This window comes from Lepisma saccharinum, chromosome 13 (genome assembly GCF_977018435.1).
Source record: "Lepisma saccharinum chromosome 13, izLepSacc3.1, whole genome shotgun sequence".
Classification (NCBI taxonomy): domain Eukaryota; kingdom Metazoa; phylum Arthropoda; class Insecta; order Zygentoma; family Lepismatidae; genus Lepisma; species Lepisma saccharinum.
In genome coordinates this window covers 80,066,063-80,082,470 of record NC_139241.1, presented here as the reverse complement: position 1 = coordinate 80,082,470, position 16,408 = coordinate 80,066,063, and the positions used below count along the sequence as shown (strand labels likewise).

The following is a 16,408-nucleotide window of genomic DNA, read 5'->3' as shown; positions in this document are numbered from 1 at the left end:
TTTTCACAAATAAATCCACTTTAAAACATGGGAATTATCGCAGCGTTTCAAAACAAACAATCATTTAACGTATCTGCAACTTTCAATTTATTCTCCATCACAGTTTTCGAAGTAATTTACTTGCTACGTAATTTACTTATTTCTGGAACAGTTTTCATTAATTCATCCATAAATTGTTTCATTAAAAATATTCAGCTCAATAAAAATAACAGCAGTTCTGTTATCTTAAATTGCATGTGCGTACGTCACCTACTCAAATTATACGCGTCAATTATTCCTATGGTACTGGAAAACAAAATAAGTGGCGAACATTTTAAAACACAATTTCTATGCAATGTTCATTAAAAATGAACACTAAACTCTGGAAAAAAAACGAGACAGAATAATCTTGTTGACATATGATTTGCATTGGAATTATTTTTCTGATAGATAGAAATTACATAAATGTGAACTATGACGTATTGAATTCAATGGCCTATTTAAATAGGTTCGGAAAGAAAGTTCTGGTCGATGATAATTTCGGTCTTATATTGGTTCCGAATAGATTTTCTTTTCTATTTAATGTGCTGTGAATTTGCGTTCTAGATAGGCCCGTGAGTACGTTTTATAATGGAATGGCACATTCCGCGGTTGTATAAACACGTAGCACATGGGTTTATTAAAACATTTCAATGATAAGCTTAAAATATATTCGAAATTGAATAAATTAATAATAAATCGTAGTACATGTTGCCGTTGTTCTCTCATGTGCCAAGTTCATAGGCGGATCTACAGGGTGGGTGAGAAGTAACTACGCATTGAAAATTTGCTGTAGTTTTTTGTAATATTTAAGCAATCTCAATGAAACTTTCTGTACATGTACATTATGGAATAGGATTACATATCTGCATGCGAATTTCACAATATGATAGCCGATAGGGTCGTAGGTCCATATTTCCTGCATGACACCATGAATGGCGAAAGCTACCTGACAATATTGCAAGGGTACGTTTGGCCCATCGTATCTCGCCGGGGAAACGTTGGCGAGATTGTTTTCACGCAAGACGGCGCACCGCCACACTTTGCTCTTACCGTACGGGCCTGGTTGAAACACTATTTTCCGGGATGTTAACTGGGACGTCGAGGACCTCACGAATGGCCTGCCAGAAATCCAGACCTCACGCCCTGTGACTTTTTCCGGTTGGGCTGGGCAAAGGAGGAAGTGTACAAGACAAAACCCCGCACTGTGGAACACAATTGCAGGCACGGATTAGGGATGTTATCTTCCTACAGAAGACCGTGGATTCCATCCCCATTCGTTGGAGGAAACTGGTGGATTCCAATGGTGCCTATATTGAATTCTGAGCTGGCACATATGTAATCCTTTTCCATAATGTATACGTACAGAAAATTTCATCGATATTGCTTAAATATTACAAAAACCACAGCAAATTTTAAATGTCTAGTTAACTCTCACCCATCCTGTAGCTATACGGAGCTGTATTACGGTATCATTTTCAAATTGAACCCTTTTTTGGACCCTTGTACAACAGTTGTGCGTGAGATTTTGGTTCCAGGACCAATTGCATATGCGTTTTTTTCAAGAGAAATAGGTCCTCAGCGGTCTCGAACGCCTTACACTTACTGATTTCCTGTTCCGTACCGGAACAGTTTAACAGTTCCTGTACCTTTAGCAACCCTGGAAAAAGATAATACGAAACGTGTTATGGCTCTGTAATTTGTTTATTGACACCATGTACAAGTACAGTACACTTTTTCAAGCATTCATATACATTTAAGCGCATACACACAACCATACACGTGGAAGATCATTCAACAATATTTTTCCCATAAAATATGACTTACATTAATAATACATATGGTCATGCATTATGCATTTTAGTATTAATATACATACGCACAGCACAACTGAACATTTAAAGCAAATACCGTACACCAAAATATACATTATTTTTACCCAACAAAGCATTAAAACACACTTTCCCATATTACCTTATAATCCATAGTTACAGGTTCGATTCCGGTAGAAATAATCTACTTTAAACGGTAGATCCAGTCCCGATTAGTCGATCATTGTACTAGATGGATACAAAAATGTCGCCGAGACGATCACTTGTAGTGGGTTTATTAAAACATTTCAATGATAAGCGTAAAATATATTCGAAATTGAATAAATTCATAATAAATGGTAGTACATGTTGGGAAAGTACGCAATGAGAAGGTTCCTACAATTGCCTATTTTGACTGTTAGCGCCGAAAATGTTTGAAAAGAGGGGGGCAAATAATGTTTTAAGTGTGTAAAAGTGTGTTTTGGTGAGATTATTCTCTTCCTGAATTTAAAAACATTTTACTGAACAAAAAAGATTTCAATGTGACTTTTTTATTAGTTAAGAAGGTTGGAACAGATATGAACATGTTTTAAGTTTTGAAACCAATAAATAATGTATAAATACGTACTGTAATACTGTTTCTGAGGATGTAAACCTTATACAATTTGCTGCGTAGTAAATTATAGTCGTCAGTGTTATAGAAGCATTAAACTTTAGGTGAAATAGAATGATTGATTGGTTGATTGATTTAGTTTATTTTACTTCGCGTTTTCTGCCTCTTGGCTAATTTGCGAAGATGGGGATGAGTGATGAAAGGATGAAATTGATGAATGGACATTCACAAACAACCAAGCCCGAGCGGGATTCGAACCCGGGACCCTTGGCGTCGCAGCGCGATGTGCTAACCACTCGGCCACAGGGTCCGGCATGAAAGATAATTAATTTGAAGCTTCAGATTACTGAATATACATTCTCTTTTTCGTGGCCCCTCCCAATTTTTTTTTATGAATTCTTGCCTTTTAGACTGTTTTCAGTGTCAAATACCCGGTGGAGGCACATAGTGGTTCGGATCGCACTTTAAACTGTAAGTCCAGTTCCGATTAGCCTTACTGTGCACAAAGAGGACTTAAAACACCAAATCAATCAATCAATCAAAAACAAAGGTTAAATTAACCAGCTAATGACTCTAAAAATAAGGCAATAAAATATTTATTATTCATCTAATTGCAGGTTAGATTAGATTCGCAAAGGTAGTATTCGCATGAAAGGGGGCAAGCCAAGGAATTTTTCAACATTTTCTGGATTTTCTTTCCCAACAAGAGCTACTTTTTTTTTTACTTTTAACATTCGATAATAAGAACTACCATGATTCAGAAAGGGCAAGGATGTTTTCAATTGAGTTAATACAAAAATACTAGAATAAGTTAGTGAATAACAGTGAAAAACTAGCCCATGGAATGAAATCAATAAAACCGTGAAAAATATACATAAAAATATACCACATCAAAATAAAATAACACATTATGACATGGAGATTCCATATCACCATTGTATGTACTTAAAACAGCAGATCCCTAAGATATTGAAATCGATATAACAACTTACCTAGGATTTATGAAATGCACAAAAAATAGCGTCCTTGTTGGAAGCATTTTTAAGTCTACTTTGAAAATAGGAATGTCTGGACCGATATAAATAATAGAGATCATTTACAATGATTATATTGAGTCAGCCACAGAGCTTAGAAAACAGGGAACGCATCAGATCACACCACAAAATAATATTTACAGTTGTGTTCAGTATTTCATAACTAATCTTCAATGCAATGGCCTACATACAATGGAATGACCAAATAACGATTGACAATAACGTTGCGGCATTTGTAAATCAAATATATTAAAGTATAATATTAACGTATAATTTTTTAAACGAGATCTTGCAGTCTATCAAGTAAACTAAGCAAAACACAACGGAATTTATAATAATAAGATTTACGAACCCTAATTTCCACTGTTGGAATTTTTGCAATTGAATTTCATAGTTCTAAACATAACAATACAAATATTGTCACAAATAACAATAACATCTAATTTAAAATTCCACACAATGAAGAGCAAACGGAGTATTTTTATTGCAATTTACTACTTAAATATATTAATTTGATTGAGTAGCAAATAAAGTTTCATTTTGTTACTATGACCAGGACAAGTCGCTGCATTACCCATATGCTATGATTAACTCTTTTCACTATATAATTTATATTTTTTGTAGCGATAAAAAATTATTTGGATTATGTATTTATTTTTAGTGCTGCAATCAATCGTTGCTTTTGTTATTTCAGTTATTTTGTGCTGACTCTTTCTACCTATCTAGGCAGATAGCACTATTGGAGGAAGTGAGAAAATATTGTAGAAGAAAAAATAACAAACCAATAGAAATTGAAACAACAATAACATATGCACCCTTAATGACTAGAAATGTAGTTCCTTTATGCTTCATGTGTCTTTTTCAACAAGAAGTTGAAACTAATATTCGTCACTATTATTATTTTCGAAATGTCTGCGGTCATACCACAAATATTTAAATCCGAACAGAAAACACTTGCCCCACGAAGTATTCAAATCATGGCCGCATATGAACAAAAATATTCGCAATGGTCGTCATCCAAAGGAACTATTGGTATTTATTATTGTTGCTATTGTTATTAACGGAGTTACAATTAGTTGTAAATGCTACGAATCAAATTATGTCAAATCAAATGTTCGCAATAATAGTCATTTTCCCCTCTACATGAGATGAAAAAATACACAACGACTCGCTATACTGGCACTTTCTTACACAACAAAACTAATAATATTTTATGTTTACAAAATAGATGTGTGTGTATCTATATGGATGCACGAGCATTTATGAACATACCACACTATTTTGAGTCTACGATAAACACAATAACAAACCAACTTGAAGAATATCGAAACCATTTTCTGCAGATAAAAAGATCTGATAATAAGTATACAGGGTGAGTCATAAGTCTCCATACAAATGGCGAAAACGGTGACTAATGTTTATTTTTCCTTTTCAGGCAGGTGAAACAATGAAAAAGAGATGCCACTAACGAAGGAAGAACGGATTGACCATCATTCTGTTGACTGGGAGTGGTACCACCCAATCATGTAGCCCGTACATTCAATGCAACCCACAGAACGCAGATAACCCATGACACCGTGGCCAAACTTATCAAGAAATTCAGAAGGACAGGTTCCGTCGCCGACGAAAGCAGGCCTGAAAGACCAAAGACTGCAACAGATGAAAGAAGGGTGACGCAGGTGCTGACAGCGATGACCAGGAGTCCGACAAAGAGGACCCGACGCCTCTCTGCGGAAATTGGAATCAGCCAAAGCAGTGTCATGCGAATTTTGCAAGTGAACAAGTGGCACCCATACAAGCTGCAGCTCTTGCAACATCTTACAGAGGACGATCCCGACCGTAGAGCACTGAAGTTTGGCCAAATTGTCATAGGTTATCTGTGGGTTGCATTGAATGTACGTGCTGCATGACGGGTGGTACCACTCCCAGCCAACAGAATGATGTCAATCCGTTCTTCCTTCGTTAGTGGCATCTCTTTTTCATTGGTTCACCTGCCTGAAAAGGAAACAAACATTAGTCACAGTTTTCACCATTTGTATGGAGACTTATGACTCACCCTGTATTTGTAGGCCTATTTCAAACAGTGTAGTCTCTGTCTTGTTTTTTTTTTTTAATATTGATTATGCTGTTCTAAAATTAATGCAAATTGTTTTCTAAGTCAATAAGTATTGGGTTTTATCCCATGAAATGTTTCTTTATATACGGCCATGATTCCAGGTTGGACCAATGTCTTCACAGCTTCGTTATGCCAAATGCGAGACAGCAAATTAATAATTATGAACAATATCCAAGGTGCCATAACATCAACAAAGTCTCAGCGGGTATAGGACATCAACACAAACAACTTTTAGTGACTGGTAGTATTGTACTACAAAATTCGTCGAGTTCCAACACAGGAAATAAATACTAGTGAGTGGCAACTAGAATATGTGGCTGCTCTCTACGTGCTATAAGACTTTGTCGATGTTATACGGTAACACCCTGTATAGGTATTACTGAAAAATCAATTTTGGCTGAAAGGGGGAAAATTCCAAATTCGCTCCAAAGCCACGCTACTCCCGCAAGCGCGCCATGAGGAAAACCAATCAGATAGCGGCAAGTAACTTAAGCTTATTGGCTGCATGGGTCACGTGAGCTCTACGACATAAGTTTTGGCGGGAAGAAGGGTCTTACTTATAGCACACAACTCAAAAGCCCTCTTGGTCAAGCGACGTATTTCGCCTTCTGCCATCAGGCTACATAATTTCGTGGTTAGGCTAAATGTAGTGTAGTTATGTTATGAGATTTAAACCTAACCACGAAAACATTCCACGCTTGCGTCAGAAGATTAAATGGGGCGCTTGACCATGAGGACTTTTGAGTTGGGTGCGATGAGTAATAGCCGGCAAAAAAAAAATGAGATCCTCGTTCTACGTTTATACGGACCATCCCCCAAACAGTACTTCAATAAGACAGAAATGAAACACCACCAAACAAAATAAATCTCACCGGACAGTAACAATCACATAACGAAACAGTTAATACTGAATGCGGACATGGGCAGTTTGAACAGGGTTACTCCGGGCTGAACCCATACACCATGGCGACCCGATGGAAGAACTCTGCAATCACCTGCTTCAAACCAGCATCGGTGGCGTGGGCAGTGAGGCAGCGGACACCATGGAACAGCACTGGAAGCAGAGTTCGGAAGTGTCCGTCGTCCAGTTGAGCCACAAGATCAAACACAGACACCAGCATCTCGGCCCATACCTTTCTGTGTGCCTCGCTGTCCTGTAGTAACGACAATACACATTGAAATTTTTGTACAGCGGTTTTGTGCGCACTTTACAAATGTTAACGCCAGGGTTGTTAAAGGTCCAGGAATTGTAAATAAATGAAATTCCGGTCCGGGAGAGAAAAGCAGAAAGCATAAATGAGTTCTGGACCGTAAAGAACCTTTCTATATTTAAATTATTTCAATTCAGTCCTGGGACCTTTTTTCCGGATCCATTTAAATAGGGTCCAAGTTAAGGTATTGAAATAAAACAATACGGTACTTGGACCGAATTTTAATTGTGTGGTCATGTTACGGAACCCAATAGTACTCATTACAGTTTATGGGATCCTGGAACTTTAATAATCCTGGTTAACACACAAATTAGTGGGCCTGGGGTCGGTCTAGGTTAAGAACAAGTAAAGGAGGTGCTCTCTTCAGAGGCGTACCCAAGGAAGGGGCTGAGGTTATGCCAATGCCAACACAAATAAAGGAACGACAGTATACACTTTTTAAAAAAATAAACACTAATTTGGGTGCAATGACAATTTATTTCTAACAAAAAAACTAAAATTTAGTAATGGGGTAATAGAGAAAATAAAATCATTAGTTAAACATAATTGTTATAAAATGGGGTTTCTACCAAAATACACTAAAATTTAGTAACGGGGTAATAGAAAAATCAGATCAATAGTTACACTTGTTAGAAAATAGGGTTTCTACCAAAACACACAGAAGAGATAATGCTTCGTTTGTAAACATTAATTTGCTATTTATTTATTTTACCCTGTTTTCAGCTAATTTTCTAAGGGGGAAAGATCTGAAAAATCCAATTTTTTACTATTTTATAGTATAAAAAATAATTATGTTTTTTTTATCAAAGCTCACTCATAGGGGACAAAATTTACTTTTGAGCTTATATTAGTATATTTTAAGCATATATTTACAATTATTACATTTTTTAAGAGAAATAGATATATTGATAGTGATTTTGAGTTATTTTTCAATGCTGTATAGTGCTGCAGTGCTGCGTATATATAATTATTTCTTAAATGTGTGTGTATTCTAAGTTATGAGTACTGCAGTGCTGCGTATATAATTATTTCTTAAATGCGTGTATATTCTGAGTTATGAGCACTGTACAGTGCTATGTAGAGTATGTAAAATTATTTTTTAAATGTATAATATATTCTGATTAATTTTTTACGTCTGAAAATGTACATGTGTGCCTTTTTTAGAAGAAAGAAAAAGGGCTATATATAAAAATATATATACACTTTGGTATGTAGAATACTAATAACATATAAATTTATACTTAATAAAAATTAATTATAAATTTATATGTTATTAGTATTCTACATACCAAAGTGTATATATATTTTTATATATAGCCCTTTTTCTTTCTTCCAAAAAAGGCACACATGTACATTTTCAGAAGTAAAAAATTAATCAGAATATATTATACATTTAAAAAATAATTTTACATACTCTACATAGCACTGTACAGTGCTCATAACTCAGAATACACATGCATTTAAGAAATAATTATATACGCAGCACTGCAGCACTATACAGCATTGAAAAATAACTCAAAATCACTATCAATATATCTATTTCTCTTAAAAAATGTAATAATTGTAAATATATGCTTAAAATATACTAATATAAGCTCAAAAGTAAATTTTGTCCCCTATGAGTGAGCTTTGATAAAAAAAAAACAATTATTTTTTATACTATAAAATAGTAAAAAATTGGATTTTTTAGATCTTTCCCCCTTAGAAAATTAGCTGAAAACAGGGTAAAATAAATAAATAGCAAATAAATGTTTACAAACGAAGCATTATCTCTACTACACACACTAAAATTTAGTAACGGGGTAATATAAATATCAGATATAGTTACACTTGTTAGAAAATAGGGTTTCTACCAAAACACACACTAAAATTTAGTAACGGGGTAATATAAATATCAGATATAGTTACACTTGTTAGAAAATAGGGTTTCTACCAAAACACACACTAAAATTTAGTAATGGGGTAATAGAAAAATCAGATCAATAGTTGCACTTGTTAGAAAATAGGGTTTCTACCAAAACACACACTAAAATTTAGTAATGGGGTAATAGAAAAATCAGATCAATAGTTACACTTGTTAGAAAATAGGGTTTCTACCAAAACACAACTAAAATTTAGTAGATAATGGAGTAATAGAGAAAATTAGATCAATAGTTACACATACTTATTAGAAAATTCCTTTTCATAATAACACCCATTAAATAAAAATTAACAGTAAGCAACTATTGATGTAATTTTCTCTAGTACCTCATTTTTTCCCTACTAGCCCTTCACCTAATCCAGAACCAGCCAACAGCCAACGCTGTTGAATCATTCCTTTTTAACATTGTTGTGACAGGAAAATTTTTATAAAACATTTATTTACTCAACTAGGAGACATAAGAACCCCAATATAGTGTGTGTATTTAAAGTGTTTGTACACTCACCGGCAATAAAAAAAATGGGACACCTAGATCCTGAAAGGTTCGCTTCTCTGCAAAGCGCTAAGTGTGTTGCCTAACTTTACGGCGATAAATGGATTTTAATAGCAAATTTTCAATGGCAACTTCTACCTGCGCCTTAGTAGGCAACATACATAACGAGTATTTCAGGATGTGTCCCACTTGTATTGCCGGTGACCGTACAAGGGCCCTACATAAAAATCTCGCTTTTAGAATCAAGTTCTCAAATGATTTCTCTAAGTTACGCTCAGTTTTTCTTCGGAGTGATTTTTTTATGGTGTACCATAAAGATAAGCCTTTTTATTTTTACTTCGATTAAATTCCCATTGTCAATTTCTAGGGAGGGGTCAACTGACCTATTTGAAACTCCCTTGTGCCAAAAATGAGCATGGAAATAAGGAGTGTGACAGACAATGTGTTGTCCATAAACAACATCTAAGAAACGAAATGATATCAAGATCATTCTTCAGACTGCTGTATGCAGGTTAGTAGTTAATCAGCGACTGCTAGAAATGCGTCATATCACTAGCCTTCATGATCGCTAGTACGGTCCTTAGACGCTTCGATATTAAAATTTCGCTAAAATGAACGCGGTCCAGATATTCTCTTAATATGAGAGATTTACAAATAACTTCTTACGAATTTAAAGCACTGACTGGATATTTTGCAATATTCTGATAGTACTCGAGAGATATTTGATTCTGGATATTCGAGGTTGGTTCTGGGAGATTACTTTTACAATGCAGAATATTTTCGAGTTTTTAAAAAAATGCTACTCCAAGGTCCAATAGAATTTTAATTCGAGTCTGTAGCTCTTGGATAGAATACAGTAAAAGGAAATATCTGGGTTATTTTTCAAAATGAGTACCTGTTCTTTCTTCAAAAAGTTACTTTTTAAACCATTGATCCATTTATAGCTGTACATATACAGAAATAATGCGTGAGGCTTAGCTTATCGTAGCCCAAGAACGGTACCATTTTAATTGTTACTATTTATTATGAATAAACAATTGTAAATTGTAACTAATAACATTTTCACTATTATCTTGTCGTATACTTGGATAATTCGAACAGAAGTTTATTCACCTTGAAATCATCTTTAATGATAATTCGATTTTTCGATAATTCGAACTGTTTTCGTGTCCTCTTCGAGTTTGAATTAATTAGAGTCCACAGTATAACCATAAAAATATTGTTTTTCCATTTTACTTTGTTAGAGTAAAGCTATTATTTATAGAAAAACGTATTTTGTGAGTGTGTATGAGAGAGAGAGATTAATGAAACTTCCAAAATATGTTCACCTAATGTAGTGTTTTAACCAATTTTGAGATTTTTATTTTATTACACAATTAGTGCAAAATGTTTGCTAAACCAATGCGAGCTGTTTGGACCAGTTAAACCCTTCCCCACATGTACGGCCACGGATCCATACGTCACATATGTTATTTCCAGACGATGTCAGAGCATGGAAACAAGGCTTAGATGTATTGCCGGGAAGATTACACGCCATAATAAGTACCCTAAGAAAAGAAACAGAGAAAAGTGCCATAAGCCCCCCATTATGAGGCTAACGAAAACAGAATTTCCTTTGGCGATTAACTAGCAAAAACAAGATCCCAGCGGTGGCAGGAAAGCGTGTAATCAGGGGGTAATGATCCCTACCCCGAGGGAAAGAAGGCAAGTAATGAACGACGATTATATGCTCAACGGGTAAAGGGTTGCTCATTTTCACTTGGAAATGCGACAATTAGGGATGTTTAGAGCCGTGTACCATATGGTCAGGAGAGCGTCGACGTAAGAAACGCAGGTGTTAGGCTATGAGGCTGGCCCTTTGACCCTCACGGTCAACGAAGAACAATGTGTCTAGTTATTATCACACATGTGTCATCAACAATTCTCATGCTCAGATGGCATGGGTTAAGGTGTTCGCCATAGTAAGTGTGCATTGTACTCATATGGTGCTTATGCTTCAATACAATAAAATCATACATGTTACGTAAACAGTCATATTGATGTTCCAATACACAGGGTCTGGACCCGCACCCGGAATCTTTACGTGGCGAGGTCATGAGTGGATCACTTGCCGCGTGCTGTCAGCGAGGCGGTGTGTATATGTATGGGGAGGGTCTATGTCTGAGCTTGCAAGTGTCAAATATTTTCCCCTCGTATTCGTGCACCAATTTTCGTAACATCCTTGCATTCTGGCATTTGCTATGTGATCTGTCTCCGACTATCAGATATTGCTACTGTATCAAATTTCAAAATCAAAACTTTTCTTTTAAGCCCACTCAGATAGACTAATCAGGACTGTACCACAACGGCGGCTGCTCCTTAGGCGGCAAATTTGCTTCTGGACTTACACAGATAATTATTAAACTTATTTTGTAGAAAATAATACTTATATAATGGAATCATAAAGCAAATTATTTCCGGAGTATTTTCCGTTGTTCTTTGTTAAGAATATGGAATCATATTCTCAACAAACTATTACATAAAAATATTTTTTAAATATTTCAATCAAAATTTGTTAATATCTATTCGTTGAAAATATTTTTCGTGTGAACAATAAAAATTTACTACAGCATCAAAATTCCATGAAAGTAAACTAATTTATGCTAGAGAACGTTATGATGATTAAAAATTGCCACTTTCATACGTGAAATAATAGTTTGATATGAAATACATCCAGTTTTATAATTAAATATCATGAACGTATCACTATTGGTACTTCGGGAATGAAAAGAAACAATAGTTCAGAAAACTTTCAACGCGTTCTGCTTATTGGTGTTAGGTAATGATACGAAATATATATAATTGTTTACTAATTCTAATAATGTTTATACTGTGATTGAATAAGACAACTGTACGTCAGACTAACAAACAAAATTCTCTGTTCCGTGAGGGTGCAAAATCCTTGCGGGGAAAGGGGGGATTTCCCCCACCAACAATCTTGGCCTCAGAAATCCCCCACCAAAAAATTCCGGGGGGGGGGGAGTTTCTGTTATAACAACAAGACGTGAGGAATTAGTTTTGACTTCAAAGATAGTTTACGAAGGATAATATCGAAAAAACACACACACACAAAATAGTGTGTTTCTGAGTGCTACATGCTTCCTCTCTCTTTCAAGAGACCATCAGCAGATCTACATCAATAACAATCTATGCATAATAAAGGTAAAACAACACTGCAAGACAAATGTAACAATGAAATGTAATTGATTTATATTAATAGAAAGCAAAAAGTGAACAAAAATTTAAAGAATAAAAATATTTCAACTATTTTGTTATTTACTTTTATATTTATTATTATAAATATGTATTATATATGTACATATATATTTGTGTGTGTGAATTAATATCTCTCTCCCCATCAGTTTTCAATGATTTCGCACCCTGTGTTCTGTTCTTGTACAGTCACGGACACTGCCGGTTTGTAATGATTCCATTGAACGTCAATGTATTCATTACAAGCCGGCATTGTCCGTGACTGTACACCGGTGCAAGAATTAATGACTTCTAATCCAATCTTGTATTAAATTAAAAATTTAATGTTCTAAGATCACATTTTATAGCTTATCTAAGTTTGATTTATGACTTTCTCAAAATATATTTTAAAGAAAAAGAACTGGCACCTGAGAAAAAGGGCATGAATTACTTTTAGTATTGTATACATATATGACGTATAATTGACGACGCCTATGTTATGATTCTTTTATCGAAATTCGAACAGCTATTTTAAATACTCGACCCGAACGGTCCTCTTGTTGCCTTTTCCACTTACCATGCTCTAAGGTAATTCGAAACAGAGGAAAAGCTATTTTTACGAACACCAAGAGCACCTTGAAACATAGCGCGGGGCGGCAGAGGTAAGGCCAAACAGAAAATGAGGAGAATTAATAGCAAGGTGGAAAAAAAAGAGAAAAGACTAGAGCGCGCTAAAAAGCCGTGAAACGGGATAATTAAAGAAAGGGCCGTGAAATGTTTATAGCCCTAGAGTCAGCCGGGCGGAAGGGCTTCCAGAGCGGGTGATTTATCCGACCGCGAGTAACTTCACACCGCAATCGATACAGCCGCATCTTTTGTCTTGCTACAGTGGAAGAAACTTCTGGGATGGGGCGGGGTGGGTGGGACTAATTCTGAATAAGGCAGCCGAGTTTCTTCGGTGAATTCACCCCATTTGCACAGCTACCGGTTTGCGAGAATAGCTCTTACGTCAACGCTCCTTCACCTTCATCGGTGAGAAAATTGGATTTATTATTTTTACCAGTGTTTCGAAAGTTATTTTCCAAAAGTAACTGAGTTACAAATGCTTTAATCAAACAGTAAATTAGTTAAGTTGATTTACTTAAAAAATAATTCCGTTACGGTTATTTGCTTAAAAATAACCCAGTTACAGTTACTATACTCAAAAAGTAACTGGGTTACAGATACAAATCCATTACTAAAAAGTAACAGTAATTTACTTCAAAGCAATTCGGTTGCTTCACTTAAAAACTACTAACAAGGGAGGTTATCTAAGTGTCCCCCTCCGAATTCCATGAAACTTGGCAGGTGTATAGAGGGGCCCAAAGAAGAATTACGTGTTTTTTTGTTTCGGCTAAAAAACTGTTTTAGGGGGCAACCCCCCTCAAAAGTCAAGATGAGGACAAATTGAAGTGGGGATCTGACCCCTGTGTCCCCCTCCGATTTTCATGAAACTTGGCAGGTGAATAGAGGGGCCCAAAGGAAGAAATACGTGTTTATTTTGTTTCGGCTAAAAAAACTGTTTTAGGGGGCAACCCACCAACCCACCCACCCCCTCAAATGTCACGATGGAAGACAAATTGACGCGGGATCTGACCCCTGTGTCCCACTCTGATTTCCATGAAACTTGGCAGGTTTAAAGAGGGGCCCAAAAAAAGAAATACGTGTTTTTGTGTTTCGGCTAAAAAACTGTTTTAGGGGGGCAACCCCCCCTCAAATGTCAAGATGAGGAGAAATTGAAGTGGGGATCTGACCCCGAAACCACGTAAATATGGCATAGGAAGAAACAGGGGGCATAGGGTCCCTCTATACACATGCCAAATTTCATGGAAATCGGAGGGGGACACGGGGGTCAGATCCCCACGTTAACTTGTCCTCATGAAACAAACAAAAAAACACGTATTTCTTCCTTTGGGCCCCTTTATACACCTGCCAAGTTAAATGGAGATCGGATGGGGACACCGGGGTCAGATCCTCACTTCAATTTGTCCTCATCTTGATATTTGAGGGGGGGTTTGCCCCCTAAAACATTTTAGCTGAAACAAAAAAAAAACGTATTTCTTCCTTTGAGCCCCTCTATACACCTGCCAAGTTTCATGGAAATCGGTTGGGGACACTTAGATAAACTCCCTTGTAAGAGCATTCCCTGACATTCGCTACGAGACTCGGTGGCAAGCGGCCCGGCGTCAGCGTTTGTCCTTCCCGGTGAACGGGGTCCGCGACAGTCGCTAGAGTCGGCTATTAAAATTACAGTTTTCATATTGTGTATTAACCTTGACTACAGAAGGTGTTGAAAATGATGTCCCTCTGCTTCAACACATTCCTGGCATCTCTCAAGGAAATTGGCATTTACACGTGCAAATTCGTCTACTGTAATTCTCCCGATTTCTCGTAAAATACTCTCTTTTAACTCACGGATGGTGTGCGGATTGTCTTTGTATACTTTATTTTTTAGATTTAAGAATTTCAGCGGCTCTAAATGCTGTGGTTTTTGAAACACCCGTTTCTTGTGAAAGGCGGCGGATAGATTTCCGAAGACACTGTTCTAGCCTTTGTCCTATCTCATCGAGTTTTTCCTCAGTAAGTACACGTGGGTTTTTCTTTCCACTTTTATTCAGAACTGACCCTGTTACTCGAAACTTTTTTTTACGAGGTTTAATATAGTGGTCCTATGTGGGAAGGGAACACCAGGAAATTTCGTTGCAAAACGTCGTCGCACTTCTCCACAATTCCTCTTTCCGAAGTAACACTCAACAAGATAAATCCTTTGTTGTAATGTATACTTTTGTGGTTCTATATTAAGCCACAATCTTCAACACACGGACACGACACAACACAACTTCCGAGGGAGGATTATACTGGCGTCAGTCTGCAACGTCAACAGAAAGGGAAAGAGAGCGAAGGCAGGGAGAGTGAAAAAAACAGACTGTAGCGTGCGACTGTCGCGGACCCCGTTCACCAGGAAAGACAATCGCCGACGCCGGGCCCCTTGCCGCCGAGTCTCGTAGCGAATGTCAGGGAATGCTCTATGTTCAAAGAGTAACTCACTTTAGAGTTACAAATACTTTACTAAAAAGTTAACTAAGAGTTAGTTTGATTAAAAAGCAATTTACTAATAAAAGTTCAAGACTATCATGGAGGTTTCATTTGGGTTGAAGTTTCAACATCTTTGATGCCAAGCCTTCGAGTTATGAATTTTGGCCTTTTATCCTTGTTGCGTAGAAATTCTCGACGAGTCTCTCGTTTTGAGTTTATTTTTTAAATCATATCAACAGGACGACTGGGACACGCCTCTGAAACGGGACTGTCCCGGTCAAAACGGGACGTATGGTCATCCTATTTATTTGGTAACCTATCAGTTCATTTTAAAAGTTTTCCCGATTTCGCTGCCAGCTTCACACAAGAAAGCCGGAAGAAAATAACATGTTCTTCTCAGGTACGTATCTACAAATATATTTCGGGATGGGGGGGGGGGGTACCGAACCAAGTATCTCAGAAATAATAATATAAATGTTTACATTAAAATAATTAAATATTAATTAAAATATGTAAATTTATTAATATTGGATTTTTATTATTACATGAATATGTAAAAAGATGGTATAAGAATATATAACATCACGTATTTATTATCTAGCCTGCGTGTAAGATCGCTAAAATGTGTGTAAAAACAAGGAAATTGATGTCGAATAGACAAAGAACTGAATATTTATTGAATAATAAAAAAAAGCCAGTTAGATCCAGTTGACGAAAAGAAAAGTTACTGATTTATATTGTATGTATATTATCGTAAGTAGTACTGCGCATAAATCATTTCTGGTACCGTCCTTGAAAGCAGTACATAGGTTGCTATTTATGTATCCGGAACTGGCAACACTAATGTTGCTAGGTAACATCTAATATATCCATCGTTAAGTTGGA

General features: G+C 36.3%; 1 protein-coding gene across 3 annotated transcripts in view; it reads right to left on the bottom strand.

The window, feature by feature from the left end:
* Positions 1-5,449: 5,449 nt before the first annotated feature.
* The window catches only part of LOC145997455 (brefeldin A-inhibited guanine nucleotide-exchange protein 3), a 158,830-nt gene continuing 147,871 nt past the window's right edge, over positions 5,450-16,408 (bottom strand). For all 3 annotated transcript variants that reach the window (XM_083134525.1, XM_083134527.1, XM_083134526.1), the window contains one exon: positions 5,450-6,746. In XM_083134525.1, coding sequence (XP_082990651.1) covers positions 6,531-6,746 — 216 coding nt within the window. In that variant the 3' untranslated portion in view covers positions 5,450-6,530. The remainder of the gene's footprint in view (positions 6,747-16,408) is intronic.